This window comes from Leucoraja erinacea, chromosome 4, assembly GCF_028641065.1.
Source record: "Leucoraja erinacea ecotype New England chromosome 4, Leri_hhj_1, whole genome shotgun sequence".
NCBI lineage: Eukaryota > Metazoa > Chordata > Chondrichthyes > Rajiformes > Rajidae > Leucoraja > Leucoraja erinaceus.
In genome coordinates this window covers 98,390,952-98,409,072 of record NC_073380.1, presented here as the reverse complement: position 1 = coordinate 98,409,072, position 18,121 = coordinate 98,390,952, and the positions used below count along the sequence as shown (strand labels likewise).

The 18,121-nt window shown below is 42.7% G+C and overlaps 1 protein-coding gene across 3 annotated transcripts; it reads right to left on the bottom strand.

The window, feature by feature from the left end:
• Positions 1–434: 434 nt before the first annotated feature.
• LOC129696716 (Krueppel-like factor 10) lies at positions 435–18,112 on the bottom strand. 3 transcript variants are annotated; one of them, XM_055634845.1, is made up of 4 exons: positions 17,936–18,112; positions 4,925–5,164; positions 3,188–4,160; positions 435–2,731 (listed from the first exon to the last, which is right to left on the bottom strand). In XM_055634845.1, the coding sequence occupies exons 2-4, from the start codon at positions 5,153–5,155 to the stop codon at positions 2,481–2,483; spliced, it is 1,455 nt and encodes a 484-aa protein (XP_055490820.1). In that variant the 5' UTR covers positions 5,156–5,164; positions 17,936–18,112; the 3' UTR covers positions 435–2,480. The 3 variants fall into 3 exon arrangements, with proteins under 3 accessions (XP_055490820.1, XP_055490819.1, XP_055490821.1); XM_055634844.1 differs by having other exon boundaries at positions 17,940–18,112; XM_055634846.1 differs by having other exon boundaries at positions 17,944–18,112.
• Between the last annotated feature and the right edge of the window lie 9 nt (positions 18,113–18,121).

Sequence of the window (18,121 nt, the reverse complement as noted above, 5' to 3'; positions counted from 1 at the left end):
CTGCCAGTCCTGCTCTTCCCTCAACCAAGTTTCTGTAATAATATCCCAGTCCCACTTACATCTGGGTTACAGCGTGCCAGTGATTAGATCAATAGAGGCTCAAAGGTTTCTTTCACAAGGTGACAGAAGTTTTGATGTTGTGGCATCAGTAGCTCATTAAATTCTCTTTTCCTCTTTGCCTTCTCCATTCTAGCTCCCTCATACGAGTGAGCTCCCTATATGTTGCAGGTACTCCAAATTGTTGATCCTGGCGCTATGTGTCATTGTTCTAAAAGTGACTTTGTATCTCTTCTTCTGCCCACCACATGATCTTGTGCCATCAGTCATTTCTCCATAAAGTGGTTGCTTTGATATTCTATATTTCTAAGAGAACATGTTGGTCTGCTAGCACAATGCATGTTAAAAAGGACAAGTACACATTGCATTTCCAGTATGTTTTTTTATGAATTAAGTTTATTTTTCAAATAAAAAAATGTTCACTCAATTTTCTTAATTACATCCACACTTGGAGAATCAGGCACTAATTTCATCGCCATTATCCCTTATGTCTCTTTGCATTCCAACCCAATTAATCAACACCCGGTTCTGTTCCTATCATCAAAGGCATATTATGGTGCAAGTTGTTGGATATCCCAGGAACTACTGCCCCCTCCCGCCCGGCCAAAACGAACTCATGCACCACTTGTATGTTTAATTCAGCCCATCCTGGCTGGCTACATATCAATCATTGTATTAACTGATTACGTAAGTATCCAATCAAGTTGATAACTAGGCATTATGTGGCGGTAGGAAATCTGGGCCATCTATAATGTTTACCAGACTCCTTATCAACCATCACTGAGCTTTAACAATGAATCCTGATATTTAAGATTTCCTTATCTCAATTGTTCTGCCTTTGTGTTGTTGAGAGAGAGAGAGATTCTACTGAGCTGTAACCACAGCGTGTAGTCAAGGCCCACAGTTTTCCATTTTATTTCACAATACATGGTTAGAGGAAGCTTGTTTCCTATGATCTATCCCCAAAACGTTTCTTGATAAAACAAATATGCAAAATCATTGTAGCTGAATCATAAAACAGGTGCACTATTAAGTAAATACTCTGAAAGCAAGCAACAGATAAGGTATGGCATGTTCAGTTAATGCACCAAAAGGACATTGTCCTTGCAGAAGAGTTAGTCTATGCAAAATACTGCCACAGGACGCAAAGGAACGAGACTGAACTCCAAAATGTAGAATGGAGGGTGCCCCGAAAGCAACATAGACAGTTGCTAATTCTAACAGGGAGGAACCCCTTCTTTCGAGGAAGCAATGTGCTCTACATCAAGCAAAAGAAGTTCAGTAACCAAGTAGATTATTAAACAACATTGTGATAACAGTATAAAATAAATAAGCAGTCACATAAGTATTATAAAACATGTAAATGTATAAATTTAAGTGTAGCATTAGTTATATCCCCATATTTGTGCAAGGTCTATGACAAACTTCCATCTTTGCTGAGAAAAAAGGACAGCAATTTTTATCCAAAACTTTACTTGTTACATTTGCAAATTTTAATAAAATAATCACAAAAATAACTAGCTTGAGTATTCGCCCATTTTAATCAGCATGTGGACAAACAATGGTCTTCCAGCCCTATGTCATAACTTCATAAAGCAAAGATAAATATTGGGGCAAACATTTGTGGCAGGCACTGTGACCTGCTACAGTTGCCTGTTTCGAGTGATGCCCAATATTCAGCATCAGAACATTTGGCTGTACTTATAAATGATGATTAAAGCAATCCCACCTATTGCACAAATGGAAATTTCTACATCCATGTCCCCAACATAATGCAAAAAGTAAGTATATGGTACTACAGTGTCATTCCCTGATGCTCAGTCTCAGCCTCTCTCAAACAGGGCCCCACATGCTCTCCAGCTTTTCCCATTACCCTTTCCATTCGCTGCCATGTGAAGATCTTGATACTTCACTTCTCTTTTCCTCCTTTCACTGCTGAGGAGTTGCACATGGTTATATAGCAACTAGTGGACATGGTTATATAGCAACTTGTCCCCTGCCATGCTCTGCTCAAAAGCACTTCAAACAGGCCTAGGTACGAGCAAGTACACCCATCAGTAGTGTGCAGCTTCTGTCTTCAACGGATGTGGCGAGAGATGCGGATTGACTATTGCACTAACCTCACCATTAAAAGACACCTTAGTTGCCACCTTCCCAAGATTTGCAATGTGCTTCTGTGCACACAGAAGCTGCAATTTCCACAAGGTGAAACATTCTATCCATACAAATTTCATGTATTTCTGTCATCTCTGTTTGGCACGCTATGCTTACATTGATGCACAAACATTTACCAGGTAAATACATAATACATAAAAACTTGCATTCTTTCAGTTCCATCATTTCTGGGATTATGGAACTGCATTTCCCCATCAGGTGACATTTGCACTGGGTTGATGTTAATGTGACTCCTTGGGCCACAGGGATCACAGAGCAGATACTGGAGAAATGACATTGTTCAGCTTGCTCACTTCCATCTGCCAGTTCGGAAGTTTATTAGCAGAGAGGTGACGCCGAGCGTGCTTTGTCAAGTGATCGCTCCTCATGAATCGCCGTTCACACATCGGGCACACAAACTTCTTTTCGCCTGTGTGCGTCCTGCGATGTCGGGAGAGCTCATCAGATCGTGCAAATTTCCTATCACAATCTTCCCAATTGCAACTGAAAGGTTTCTCACCTGTAACAGGATACACAGCTTTATTTAAAATATATATTAGATACATGTCGAATCACAACATCAATTTTACCCTCAAATTGTAAAAGAAAAATACACATATCAAATTAAAAAATATTACTACCCTGCTTCTACTTACTCTGCTGCAATCCTTAATTACCATGTTATGAGACTACAACATTTGGTTGGTTTAATCTCTCAATTTCTGGGAAATAATGACATACACGGTAAATAAAGGTAATCTGAGAATTAAGAAAAGAACAAAGAGGCAAGGAGATGCACCACTTCACTAAGGCACTGACGCTTCCCCAGAGACAGTAGCAGCCTATCATTATTTATCTCCCAGTCCTCAATCAGCGGAGTTTCAAGAACATCTCACTTCACTGAACTCAATTCAACCCCGAGGAAACAAAACAGTTTGATAGCATATTATAAGCTCTGAAAGTGCACTTTCCATACCTGTGTGAGTCCTCGTGTGGGCCTTCAGGTGAGAACTTTTGAAGTAGGTTTTCCCACAGCCTGGGTGAACACAGATGTGGCTGCGGTGTCGAGATACATCAATCTGTGCTTCTATCTTCTGCACAGGTGGCATGATCCCTGGGGCAGGTGCAATGGGAGAGAGTTTGGTACCATTGAGGCTGGTGACCTGCGGCATTATGGGCTTGACTGTAGGCTGAGGCATGACAAACATCAAGGTACCCTTTGAGACCGGAGTTCCCATGAAGACAAGAGGAGCAGGGCTCAAGGCCATGTGTTTACCAGGAGTTTTGGGGATTACAGCAGTTACAACAGGGCTGCTTGTAGTGACTGGAAGCACTTGGCAGATGATAGGCAGCGGCGGGATACTGGAAGAGACTCGAGGTGACACCATCAATGAATTCTGCTGAATATGAGCATCTGAAGGAAGCTGGCTCCTTGAAAAGAGGGATTGTACTGTAGCTGGTGTGGAATTCATGGTTGAAGCTAAGCTTTGGTTTTGACTTTTATCTTCTTTTGGTCCTTTATTGGTTTCAATTACTGGTTTGATAGAAGAAATCAGTTCCTGCGATATACAGTTTCTCTTTTTACTGTCATTAATTTCCATCAATTCCTCTTCATTTCCACCCAATGCAACTGTCCTGTGTATTGCTTGCTGACCAGCAGACACCTGGGCCATCCCAACGGGACAAGATCCATCTGCACAGGGCAATATGTCAGCAGTATGACGAATAACACTTGTGGCTTGGGATCGTTGGCTTGTGGCCACATTGGTTGGAATTGGAGTCCTGGCATACATTGCATCCGTGGACACACTCACAGATCCTGCCGCAACCCTGCTGGTATGCCCGGATAAAGGAGCTCCCAACTTAGGTACAGTGGAAGGGAATTTCATTATAGGATGAACCATTTGAGATGCCTCAAAAGTAGGAGGACTATACGGTGGGGTTAAACACTAGAAACAAAGAAAACAAGAGTTGGAGTCAACCCATTCCTTTCAATACATTGTACATCTTACTTTTCCACACCGGTTTTCATTTAAAAACAGAACAGTGCGGCACTGAGAAGGTTCCGCATTCACTGATGTGGACAGACGGTTGAGATATTAACTAAAGCCATTGTCTATCCATTGAGATGGATGCTGAAAATTCTTGAGAATGTAAATGGACAAGCGGTGCCCTGACTTCCTGACTAAAATACATCCAAATGCTACAAACTGCTGCTGGTTATTAATCTCACTGCTGCTTGTGGCGCTTGTTGTACTCAGTGAAGGTGCCTTAAAGCAATGAACCATCCGTGAAGCACTTGGAATTTATGATGTAAAAGATGCTTTAACAAAGCTAATCCCTCTTTCTTTGCTGAATCCCTTCTCCCCCTTTCTTCAATGGGTGCATCCTGAATGCAGGGAAACCACGGCTTTATAGGAGCAAGCAGTGTTGGATACCTCCGCTTTCTTCATGCACAAATTAAATAAACATTTAGGAACTGCTGGTCAAGCCTGATCCTGATGTCCCCATGGTACTGATTTTCTGTTCCCCTGGTATTGGGACAGAGGTTAATTATATTGTCACCCAATGACTGTGTATGAGGTTCTCTGTTTTAATGGCTCAATGCATCCCACAGATACCGAATTTCCCCAATAAACCATTGACAAGGCCATTTTTTCACAAGCTTGATCAACTCTTCTTAATAGTTTTAATTGCACCAATTGTTACTTACAAATAGGGGCAATGCATGGAAATCCTTCGAGCTGGACAGTAAACTATCTTCGGATTCCTCAGACATATCGGAGGCTGGTGTCAGTGGTCTCAGCTCAGTGTACCTTCTGGCATCTGACTTCCAACTGCAGCTCATCGACATGAGTGCTTCGACCGCCTCAATGTCCCCCTGCTCTGTTCTGCTGCCCCAGCAATACTCATTGTCCTGGCACACTTGGACACCCGTCTCCATTATTCTTTCCTGTTGATGGAAAAACATAAAGAATTCCGGTTTAACCGAGGATGTAGATTCATGATTATTTTCTTCTCCTAACATTTTACTCAAATAATACAAAAAATTCAAGCCCAGATTGTTCTGATCACCATCTCCGTACATGGTGCAGCATGATGAACTAGATGTCATAGTCTTACACAAAAACAGGCGACAAACAACAAATAAATCAATGTTGAGATTTAATTTATTCATCAGGTGTCCACTTCAATCTGAACATTATTTAATCCTGTCAACATTTTAAAATCAATGCAGCATTCCTCTCCATCTCCTCCTCCTGTTACCAAAACAAACTTCCCATATCCTCCACTCTGCCTGTTCAGTTACTTTTCCTTGTCCCCAAACTGACCTAAATTGTAAAAGCTATTCAGCAAATGCCAGTCCTCTCAATAAAAAAATATTAAAATCCAACACAACACCCAAAACTCTTTGAAAAGTTCATTCAGACTCCTTTTCCCTCCAAATATCACCCACTGCAGTCTTTTGTCTTAGATATACATATTAACACCCATTGTTCTACAAATCCATCTGAGTTTCTTCAGTGTTCAGCACCAATCCCAGCACTATCCCCATAACTCGAAATCACCTTTACCAAACCAACAAGGATACATTTGAGATGGCGAATACCATGTGTTGAATGGAAATAAAGGTATGTGCTGTTTTCATTGCATTTCCTGATAATATTTTCTGCCACAGAAGACAGTGGAGGCCAATTCACTGGATGTTTTCAGGAGAGAATTAGATTTAGCTCTTCGGGCTAACGGAATCAAGGGATATGGGAAAAAAGCAGGAACGGGTTCTGATTTTGGATGATCAGCCATGAGCATATTGAATGGCGGTGCTGGCTCAAAATGCTGAATGGCCAACTCCTGCACCTATTTTCTATGTTTCTAATGTTTTTTATGAATAAAGTGTATTTTTAAAATAAAAAAGATCTTGTATTATACAGAAGATATTTGCTATAAAACTCAAGAGGTCAGGCAGCCTCTGTGGAAACTAAACAATCAACATTTTGGTTCTGAGAAACATTGATGGCTTTTCTTTCTAGCATTTAAGCATTCCAGCATCTGTAGCTATTATGGTTTTCAATGTCCTGCATTACTTCTCCTCAAACTCTCATTTGAAACAATCCATATTTCAAACAGGAGTGTGAGTAATTATCATATTATCATTGAAAGGATTAAAGCCACAAACAAGGAGATTGAGGTCAGAGGAAACCTCTTTACCACAGAATTACAAAGCTTTGTAATTCATATGCCCAAATTACAGTTTATCTACCGCAACCTCCAAGTATTTCTCAGTTTCTATCAACCATACATTCCCTTACTCTTATTTCACTCCCATTCCCTGTTGCCGACATGGAATTAAATCTTGTGTCCTGGTCCATCAAGGGAACAATCACACTTCATCACAATTCCTTTGCAATATTATCCGCTTTTCTCCTGCCTTGATCCTCATCATCACCAATGAAATGTTCGTAATACTGTGGTCAGCTCTAGATATAATTCCTTCAGGCTTGTAAGTGCCAGTTTATGCGAAGTTCTGCTTCACATAATCTAAGCCATACTAGGTTTGCTCACCTATCGTTATAGGCACGTGTTCATTATCAGAAATCTAAAACCCTTATACTCATGCATCACATATTCTAGCCCTACTGTTGCTATGTTGCCCCTTCTGGTCTCTACCTCCCTCAGCCCTTTTCGGCAGGGTTCCCTCCTAGTCAACTGCGTTTGCTACCATTCACATCACCTTTATAATCCTCCTCAAAAATTGTCTATTGATCCATAATTTTGAACATCTGCCAACCCGTGTTATCAATGAATGTTAATTTCTCTTGTCATCGCCTAAAGATTGCCCAGTTCATATAATTATGCCATTGGAAATGCAGCATTGTCAGTTAATTTTAATACGCTAATGTTCTGTGTAATTTACTTCCATCAGATAATCACACCAGTGCCAGTCTAGGTTTCCAAAATGGTACCGTTGTATGTTTTTAATTTACACAAAAAACTCTACAGCAATGCATAATGACAAGATTGCTCAGTTGATTTTCTAAATGAAATAATTTGTACTAACTTGGTTTTACACAATTTGAGAGAGAAAACAGGAGAATGAAGAAGAGCTATTAGATCAAGGACATAAAAGTAATTTAGCCCTGATTTTAGAATTAAAGTCATTTTTACGTAATACGTTAATCTTTATATTATTTATGGCTTAGTTGTGCTAAGTGCAAAGCAAATGCTAAGCTGATTTGGGTGAAGCATAGTTGAGCATTTTGAGGAACTGGAAGAAACAAAACATTGCTAGGGATGAGGCTTAATTATACATTGGCTAGGCTAGGCAGACAGTTTATATTGTAATTATGGACATAGCAGGAGAAAATATTGGCAGAAATTTTGTATAACAGAAGAATTTTGTATTAACTCATTATCACTTCAGCGACACGTTACATAATAATGATGAAATGAACCAGGAGAAACAAATTAAAGTTTTTATTTATTTATGTTTTAAAAGCATTACAAAATGTAAATCAACAGAACTACTGAAATACAACATACTTAAAGCGTCTCTATTTAATTAAAATGTTAAGAGATTGGTTTGCTTAGAAGAGATTAGTAGCTACATTCTGAAACTGATATCCATTTACCTCAATAAAGCCAATGCACAGTTTAAAAAGAGAACTCAAGTTACCCACAATTCTGTTTCATAATTTGAAAATGATGGGACTGCCTTCCCTTTTCTAAATTTAGAAATCTCTCTGTCAGTCAGAAGCTAATGTACAGAGCTCAGTACATAAATCATACATGCCTGTATAGACCTCGACTAATTCACAAATTGTATGTACAACTGCTGCAGACAATGTTCAAATTAGTTTGGTGTCACTTTTCTGCTTCTGGGAATCTATTAAGACAAGGAACTGCACATGTTATGATCTTGAGTAAAACACGAAGTGCTGGAGTAACTCAGCAGGTCAGGCAGTATCTCTGGAGGGAATGGACAGGCAACATTTTTATCATTTAAAAATAAATTGGATAGTTATATGGACGGGAAGGGAATGGAAGGTTATGGTCTGAGCGCAGGTATATGGGACTAGGGGAGAATACGTGTTCGGCACGAACTAGAAGGGTCGAGATGGCCTGTTTCCGTGCTGTAAATTGTTATATGGTTATTTCAGGTCAGGACCCTTTTTCCGATTGAGTCACTTTGTGTTTTACTCTGGAAAACGAAACTTGTGTGGGATAAAGGTGACCAACTGATCAATGATATGTCTACTTCTGACCAATGAACTTTCCATTGAAAGTGATTTTAATAAAAAGCAACCCAGTGGCAGTAAGCCAATAATGTGTTGTTTAGCCACCGGCAGGGCCTGGCTGCAGCACATACAAAACAAATATACCAATGATCTGAAAAATTAAAATCCCTTTAATCCCTTTAATCCTTGCAGAAAATATATTATCTTAAAATAAAGACGTGCATTTAGGAATATTTCTCAAATGAACCCCAGTTGATTAGCTCTTTAACACATATCACATCACCCAGAGAGTTGGGAATTTATGGAATTCACTGCCACAGGGGGTCAGTGGAGGCCAAGTCACTGGATGGATTTAAGAGAGTTATAGAGCTTTAGGGGCTAGTGGAGTCAAGGGATATGGGGAGAAGGCAGGCACGGGTTATTGATAGGGGACAATCAGCCATGATCACAATGAATGGCGGTGCTGGCTCGAAGGGCCAAATGGCCTCCTCCTGCACCTATTTTCTATGATTCTATAGCAATAATCCCTGTTAAAATGTTTGACATTCTCTGGTCTCGGTACTGTTAAGAAAGCGTACTGTTAAAATGTCTTAACTAAATCTCAATCCACTTACAGGGAGACACTAAAATGCAGCAACATTAAGTTACAGGTAAAAGGAAACTACCATTGTACAACAACTTCATGCTCTGGGATTTTAACGAACTGCGCACAAAACTATTTCGCTGCACAACCAGGAAAGGGAAGTACATCATGACAGCTACACAGCATCAGCATTCTTTCTCAGTAAGACTGTAAATTCATTCTTTGGACTTGGGAAGAAAAATCTGCAAAAGGCACTCCCTTTAGCATGCAGCACAAATCCAAGTCCAGTTCAGATCCCTCACGTAGTTGTGAAAGGTGCCAAGGCTCTACATTGAAGTAGAGCTGGGGAATCAACATTGCTGGCCACAAATCCTACATTACAATTGATCAGATTTCAAAAGTACTCAATTGGTTGTAAGGTGTTTTAGAAAATTCTGAAGTAATGTTGAAAAGGACCATACTTTTCTGCCCTACTCAGACACACCCCTCACCTTTGTTCCTACAACACTGCGATGATTGCATTGGCACGGTTTCCTGTTCTCATCCTGAAATGGGAACATTGCAGCTGTCATGCCAATTTCTATCATCACCATCTTTCTGGAACTTCCTTTCCATGACCCCCCAACCCCCAACTCTCTCCCTCTATGATCCTGGAGAATAGAATGACAACAGTATTAGCCCACCGACTCCCACAGCACTTTGATTTCCAGCCACACCACACCCTAACAGCTTCCTGCATTAACTATGCTATCCTCCATTTCTTATGCTGCCACGTTCCATACCAGTACTTCAGAGATGGCCTCAACTTCTCTCAATATAGGACTCCACTCTATAGTAACCGACAACTATGCACCTAATTTGTTCCTTCTCCTGATTTTTTGTTAACACTCATTCCCCATCTTTATAAAACCTTGACAAACGTTTCCCTGTCCCCATCTTCCATTTTATATCTCATATTCATCAGTATAGCGAAGGTGAGCCCACTACCATAAACCTCTCCAACCGCACCATTGTTCTTCCTCCCAATATCCTAAGGGGAACTTTCTTTACATCTGCACTGCCTACTCCTTAATCAATTTCTCCTCCTCCCCTTCCGACATATTCATGCAAGCTTCTTTAATTTCCTCAGGTGCCAAAATGTTCTTTCAAGGTTAAATTGACATTTATTTGCATTTCTCTCAAATATTTAGTGCTTCTGATTCACTTGATGGAAGATCCAATACTGATGAGGTGACCACTTTGTGGAAATTTCCATTCAGTCTGCCTGATCCAGGGATGCCACTATCTCTTGGCTTCCTACACTACTCTAATGAAACTCAATGCGAGCTTGAACAAGGACGGCTCATCTTTCAACTGGGTACATATCAGTCTTTCAGATTCCACACTGGTTTAGTAATTTCATACCATAACCCAATGCCTTAAATTTCTGCCTAATGCAGCTTTAGGCATAAGCATATTTACACTCACTCTATGACCAACATCCCGTTGTCATTTAATCTCACCACCTTCCCAACACAGACCTTCTCTGTGTTTAAGAAAGAACTGCAGATGCTGGAAAAAATCAAAGGTAGACAAAATTGCTGAAGAAACTCAGCAGATGAAGCATTTATGGATCTCCATACATGCTGCCTCACCCACTGAGTTTCTCCAACATTTTTTGTCTACCCAGACCTTCTCTTTAGTCATTTCCTGTCACCCCTTCTCTTCCTGATTCTGCATATATTTAAAACCTACAAATATTTCATGAGAAAAAAGGTCATCCTGAAACTTTAACTCTCCCCACAAATGCTAAAGCCTGCAAGCATATGCTCTTTCTAAAATCATCTTCTGACAACCACTCGAGTTTGGCCTGCAGAATTAACGTGGAAAATACCCGCAACTGCTTGCTCATATGGTGGTGGGAGAAACAATATCTATCTATCTTCTATACACAACTAAAACTTTGACCTTGTTATCTTCCGGTTTGCTCGGTTTTTCTATATGCGCAAAAACGGTACGCAATAGCGCTATGGTTTTTCGCCAGCTCACTCACCTTTCTCGTGCTGCGAATGCACCGTTTCGTTCCGACCAATGGCTTATTGTAAAACTTAGCGAGGCTTAAAAATCTTAAAAACCGCGCTGCACAGGTCGATCTCCTCTCCTGCCAGCTAGGGCTGCGCGAATTAGTCTCTTCTCCTGTCACTTCACGGGACGGTCCTGTGCCATCGCATCTTTACTGGAGCTGAGGGTGGCCGGCGGAGGTCTCAATTTTCGGAGGGACCGGAAGCGGCCCAGCCCGGCTCTGCACAGAGTCGGAGATGTCACCAAACGGAAAGCGGAGACTCTGATCCCAGCGGAGCGGAAAGACCAGCATTCCCATCGCACCGCCAGCTCCAGCCCCTTCCCCTCTGGTCCCACTCGCTGTCACCTGCCCCCATTCCCCCATGATACCCCCCCTCCCCCCCCCATGGCTCTTCCCCAGTCTTTTCTCCAAGCTCTCACCCCCCCCCCTCCTGCCCACACAACCCCTCCTCCCCCCCCACACCCCCCTCCCCCACAAGCCCCTTCCCCCACAACCCCCAGCCCACGCACACACCCCCCCTGCGCACACACTCCCCCCTCCCCCGCCCACACACCTCCCACCGGCCAAACCCCCCCCCCACCCGCAACCCCACCTCCCCCCCGCCCATACACACCCCCCCCCCGCCCCCTACACATCCCCCCCCTCCACATCCCCCCCCCCTCCCCCCCCCCCGCCACACACCCCCACTTCCCTCCCACACATGAAGAGGAGGGGGAGTGAGTGCTGGGTGATATGGGGAAATGAGCCATGCCTGCGCAGTTAGTGGCTATGGATGAGTGGTAGAATTTTGCATTGGGGGAACGGGTTGTGTTGGGGAACCAGGCCTCCCGTGTGACTGGGACCCAACGGGTTCCACTTAATCCAATGTAAGAATAAATGGGACAAAGCATGTTGTGCCTGGAAGGAAAGGGAAACTTGGAGGGGATAGTGGGGGATCCATTGAGCAAGGGCACGACTAGGATAAACATAGTACAATGGGACAATAAGCATTGGGTAACCTTTGACCATCACTAGCCTAAAGCCTGCCAGAGTTACCTTAGGAAAAAATCTAGTTTGACAAAAACATTAATGATGGATAGTAGTTGAAAGACCAAGGACATGTGGGGAACAATTAGAAAAAAGGCATTATTGGTGAGAAAAGTTATAAGCTCAGCACCATGGGGATGGTCGAGAAGGAGGGAGACCAAGTGTTCAGAGTTTGTGAAAAAGGCTATAAAACAATGACTAGACTACGACTAGCTGGAAGAAATTGCTACTCACACAATATCTGGCAAGTACCCACAGCACATGCAGATTTGAGGTCGAGATCAGCATGTTGATAGTTATAGGGTTCAGGCAAGCACTAGAGAGGAGAAGGATCTTCTGAGGTACATGAGGAAGTCGGCTGCATCTTTGGAATAACATAGTGCAAGTTGAAAGAGATGGAAGGGGGTGGGAGGATGAATTCTAAGGTAGTCCAAGCCCAAGGAATGAGTAAAGAATGCTGCTGTTGAAGATGAAGTGGCTGCAACCAGGAAACTTGGAACTGTACCAAGTAGTTATAGTTCCATGTACTTAGCCAACAGTGTCACAATCTACTAAGGATAAATTACTATGGTCAACTTGACACAATGATACTAAACACAAAAAAGTCATTGCCAAACATCCACAGTTTTAGAGTATCAAATTCACTAGGCTCATACAAAATAAATTGATGATGGTTACAATGTCTTGGCTTCATCCAAAATAATTAATGCAGCATTTTGATATATTTGTGCAGAAAGCCAGAACCAGATTTGTCACATTCACTTGTAGATCAGATAAAACTTGCAATTCAGAAGAAATCATATCTCTGCCAGATGAAAAAGAGCAAGTTACATACCCTCTTGCATCAGGTATGTAACACTGCATACTGTAGCATTTAAAGTAGTCATCAGCACAGACACAGGCCACTTGTTCCACAATGTTGATGCCAATCATTGAGTATCCATCTACACAAATCCCATTTTACAGTATTTTTTGATAGCTTTCTATACCTTAGTGGTTTGTGCTTTTGTAGATATATCTTAAATATTGTGGTTGTGTCTTAGGCAGTGCATTTCAGATTCCAACCACTCTCTGGCTGCAAAAAAATCTTCCTCCGTTTCCCTCTACTCCCTTCACCCCATAGCATATATCTATGCCCTATGACCTCCTTCGATCACTTCTGTTCCAGGGAAGACAATTCCAACCTCTTTGCTCAATATTCCCAGTTCGATGGCTCTCCTCTGCACCTTGAAGATAGACACAGAAAGCTGGAGTAACTCAGCGGGACAGGCAGCATCTCTAGATAGAAGGAATGGGTGTCATTTCGGGTAGAGACCCTTCTTCAGACTGGTTAGGGATAAGGGAAACAAGAGATATGGAATGTGGAGAGATAAAGAACAATTAATGAATGCAAAAAAGTAACGATGATAAAGGAAACAGGCCATTGTAAGCTGTTGTAGGGTGAAATTGAAAAGCTAGTGCGCCCTGAGTGGGGGAGGGATAAAGTGGGAATGCCAGGGCTACATGAAGTGAGAGAAATCAATATTCATACCACTGGGCTGCAAGCTGCCCAAGCAAAATATGAGATGGTGTTCCTCCAATTTGCGTTAGCCTCACTCTGACAATGGAGGAGACTGAGGATGGAAAGGTCTGTGTAGGAATGGGAAGGAGAATTAAATTATCCAGTAACTGGGAGATCAGGTTGGTGCAGGTGGGCTGAGCGAAGGTGTTCTGTGAAACGATCGCCCAGTCTGCCTTTGGTCTCGCCAATGTATACGAGTCCACATTTTGAACAATGGATACAGTAGATGAGGTTGGAGGAGGTGCAAGTGAACCTTTGCCTAACCTGAAAGGACTGTCTGGGTCCCTGGGCAGAGTCGAAGGAGGAGGTATAGCGACAGGTGTTGCATCTTCTGCGGTTCCAGGGGCAGGTACCCGAGGAGAGGGGGTGGTTTGGATGTGAAGTGATGAGTTAACCAGGGAGTTGCGGAGGGAACGGTCTCTGCGGAAGGCGAAAAGGGGTGGAGATAATGTGGCTAGTAGTGGGATCCCGTTAGAGGTGGCGGAAATTTCGTAGGATTATGTGTTGTATGCGACGGCTGTTGGGGTGGAAGGTAAGGACTAGGGGGACTGTGTCTCTGTTGCGACTAGGGGAGGGGGAGTAAGGGTGGAGCTGCAGGGTACCGAGGAGACACGAGTGAGGGCCCCATCTATGATGGGAGAGGGGAACCCCCATTCCCAAAAGAATGAGGATATCTCAGATATTCTAGTATGGAACACCTCATCTTGGGCGCAGATGCGGCGTAGACGGAGGAATTGGGAGTAGGGGCTAGTCTTTGCAGGGAGCAGGGTGGGAAGAAATGTAGTCGAGATAGTTGTGAGAGTCAATGGGTTTGTAATAGACGTCAGTCAATAGTCTATTTCCTGTGATGGAGACTATGAGATTAAGAAGGGGGAGAGAGGTGGTCCAAGTAAATTTGAGTGCAGAATGACACATTCTCTAGTGCAGTTATATCCTTCCAATTCCCTGGTCATCGGCAATTTTGCAGTAATCTACTGTGGGGAAATGTTTCTCATTATCTCCCCTATGTAGATCTCTCGTCAATTTATATCCCTCTATCAAGTCATCCCTACACCTTCTCCGCTCCAAGTAAATTAAACCTAGCCTATCCAGCCTCTCCTCATAACTGAAATACTCCAACTTAGTCAACATTCTGGTGAATATTCACCGTGGTGCAATCAGTGTATGGCGAACAAAACTGATATTATATTCTATTCCTTGGCTAATATGCTTCTTCATCAACTGTACTTGCTCCTTCAGGGATCAATAGGCTTATACTTTGAGCTCCTCCTGTTCTTCAAGCCTTCTCATACGATCCTACCATTCATGGTATATTACCGCCTTATCGGTTCTTCCAAAATGCACTTAAATGTTAAGGATTACTGCCTCTATTGTCCTTTTAGGCAGTAAACCCCATGCTTCTAGCACTCTCTGCAACATTATTTTCTCCCCTCCCCACTGATTCTTGAACCTATTACTTGAAATCTATATCCGCTGATTATTAACTCTTCTTCTTAATAAAGAGGTTCTCTCCTGCCTTATCACGGCAACTCTTAATTGTGAACACTCAAATAAATTTGTCCCACACCCACGGAAAGCAACCGCAGCCTATTTGCTAAAATTTCACAGTTCTAGCTATCTTAACTTTAGGATCTCTAGTGCAATCATATCTTTCCCATCCCCTCATCAGTAATTTATGAAATGCTCAAGTTATGGTCTAATTGGTATTGCAGGTTCTAGCATTACCTTTGTGCTCTTATGTTCTATGCCCCAGTTATAAAGCAAAGCCTCCTATAGGAAGCAGCATAACAGAGAACACCCTTATCTATGGGCTGTTCCCATGAATGCTTACTGAGACAAACATCAACTGCTGACAGAAGAACATCAACTCAGTGAAAGATGTAAAATAAAAACAGAAAATGCTGGAAATGCTCAGCAGGTCAGATCGTATCTGCGGGAAAATAAACAGAGTTAATGTTTCAGATCGAAGACATTTTATCAGCATCTTCAGTTTTCACTTACTCAATGAAAGATATACTTTGGTTTGCCTGAAATGTATTTATATTCCAGGGTAAGGTGATGTTCATGAGGGAAGACACAAAAGACTGCAGGTACTAGTTTCTAGAGCAAAAAAGCAAACTGCTGGAATAATGGGCATGTCCCACTTAGGCGATATTTTGGGCGACTACAGGTGACTACCGCAAAACTTTCAACAACTAGAACATTTTTGGCGACAGCGGCGACAATTTTTGCTGTCGTAGGTGAATTCCATTAAAACTAGTCCCTGGCAGTCGCCGAAAGAGTCGCCTAAGTGGGGCAGGCCCTTAACTTAACCACAGGGTCTCACAGAACTCCTGTCAGGGTGGGCATACTTTGCAGAGATTTCACAATAGGGAAGTAAAATGAAGGCACAAAAGTCTGCAGATGCTGAAATCTTAAGAAAGTTGTTGAAGAATAGGAGACCTCTCCTTACATGGATCCACCCATCCATCACTTGCCGGCTCTTGCCCCATCCCTTCCCCATACCTGTCTCCTAGCTAATTCTCGGACACTTCAGTCTTAAATAATGTTCCGACCCGAAATGTCATGCGTCCATTTCCCTCCATGGATGCCACCCCACCTGCTGAGTTGGTTGAGCAGTTTGTTTATTATCCACGAGTGAAAGCTGCTGTCTGGCACATTCCAAGATGCAAGAGAACATGCCGAGAGCAGAGATGCAATGAAGCTTGGTGCATGCGCCACAAAGAGTTTGCAGGGTGTGCAGGAAGGACCAGTCTAGGGTCCACTGGACACTGAGGAGCTGCATCCTGTAAAGCAGCATCTCAAATACTTCATGGACATACGGTTTACAGAAGGAAATTAACCTCTGAAACTTTCTAATAGAATGTACTGGTTTGATGTCACTATGAATTAATAAAAAAATGTGTACTGATTACATTGCATATTCTGTACACATTTATGAATAAGGTATGTTTTCAAATAGATATTAAATATTTTCAACCACGTTGATTCAGCAGCTATTTTTAAGGATCAGAGTATGCAGTCCGCACCTCGGTACCCTCCCATTTATTCTATTAAATATTTTACCCTTGTTCCCCTCCCCAAATTAACGCCCTCACTCTTCCTCTACCATACCCTGCAAGCATTTAACGTTATACGTCTTATTAGGAGCCCCCTAGATCGGCTTCCCTTTGCAGTGTTTTAACACAAAGTCAATGATTTGGCTTTTAGTTCAGATGTATGTCCGTTACGGCGATCTGGGTTTATACTTAGGTTCCTAGAGAGTGTAAAAAAAATGCAAACGTCCACGCAGGTACTCTTCGGCAGCAATCTCCTCACTCACCAACACGAATGATGAGCAGAACAGAGCCCTGCCCCCGCCCCAGCTAGAGTCTGCGGGAGGAGGATTGGCGCAGATCCGAGCCCACGTGAAGGCTGCGTGCTGAGCCGTGTGCGAACTTGAACCAGTCACCGCGGCAACCTTTCACCCACTTCCAGACAAGCTTCAACTCACACTCCCCTCCCCCGGAAAAAAAAGGCAGAAAGTAGGCAGCGGCGTCACTTGCATATAAGTGCAAATGATTCGTAGGGAAAACCCAGCACTGAATGCTGCAAACTATTGTGCAAGATTGCAGGGGGGAAACATCCCCTTGTTGACGAGTTTAAACCTGGAACCGGCATTCGATAGACGTGCATTCAATTTAAAACGAACTCGTTTATTCCCTGGAGAAGGGGTTCGTCCCGAAACGTCGCCTCTATCCTTCGCTCCATAGATGCTGCCTCACCCGCTGAGTTTCTCCAGCACTTTTGTCTACCTCCAGTTTATTCCCATTGACACCGGATGGGTGAGAAGGGATGAAATCACTAGGCATTTAAAAAAAATTAACAAATACAACACAAACCTCTGAGCAGCAATATCCTTGTATTACAAGGGTATTGCTGCTCAGAGGTTTGTGTTAGCAACTGAATAAACCTACAGCTGCTTCGTTAGAATGAAACATTTATATAAAAGTTCTCTAAACGCCTACATTATAATAGACGAGTTTTCACCAGTCACCTGCAATGAGTGAAATTATTTTGGATTCAGCCAAGAAAAGCGGTACTACTAGTATGACAAGATGAAAAGCAAAGATACTAGAGGAGCTCCTTTAGTATCTTTGATGAAAAGTACCAAATAGATTCACTGAACATTAACCCCCGGGGAATCACAAAACGGATCAAGGGAATTGGATGCGAGAGGTTGGACTCTCTTTATTCTATTAAGAAAGGAGAAATACTCACTCACTCACACGCAGCCTAAGCGTTGCCGTTCACCGGTGAAACTCATGCATTGGGCGCAGACGCGCTCTCTCAGAGACAGCACCGTGCGTGCAGACACTGCTGTTGCTGCTGTTGTTGCTGCTGCCACCTTTGCAGCTGTTGACACCGGCTGCTCGCTCGCGCCCCGGCCCTGCCCGGCCCGG

Excerpts from the sequence above, each read along its gene's own strand:
- LOC129696716 (XM_055634845.1), bottom strand. The coding sequence starts at position 5,155 with ATGGAGACGGGTGTCCAAGTGTGCCAGGACAATGAGTATTGCTGGGGC. Across the intron at positions 4,161-4,924 it reads TCCATGCATTGCCCCTATTT|TGTTTAACCCCACCGTATAG; the intron begins GTAAGTAACAAT and ends CTTTGTTTCTAG. Across the intron at positions 2,732-3,187 it reads CCACACGAGGACTCACACAG|GTGAGAAACCTTTCAGTTGC; the intron begins GTATGGAAAGTG and ends ATCCTGTTACAG.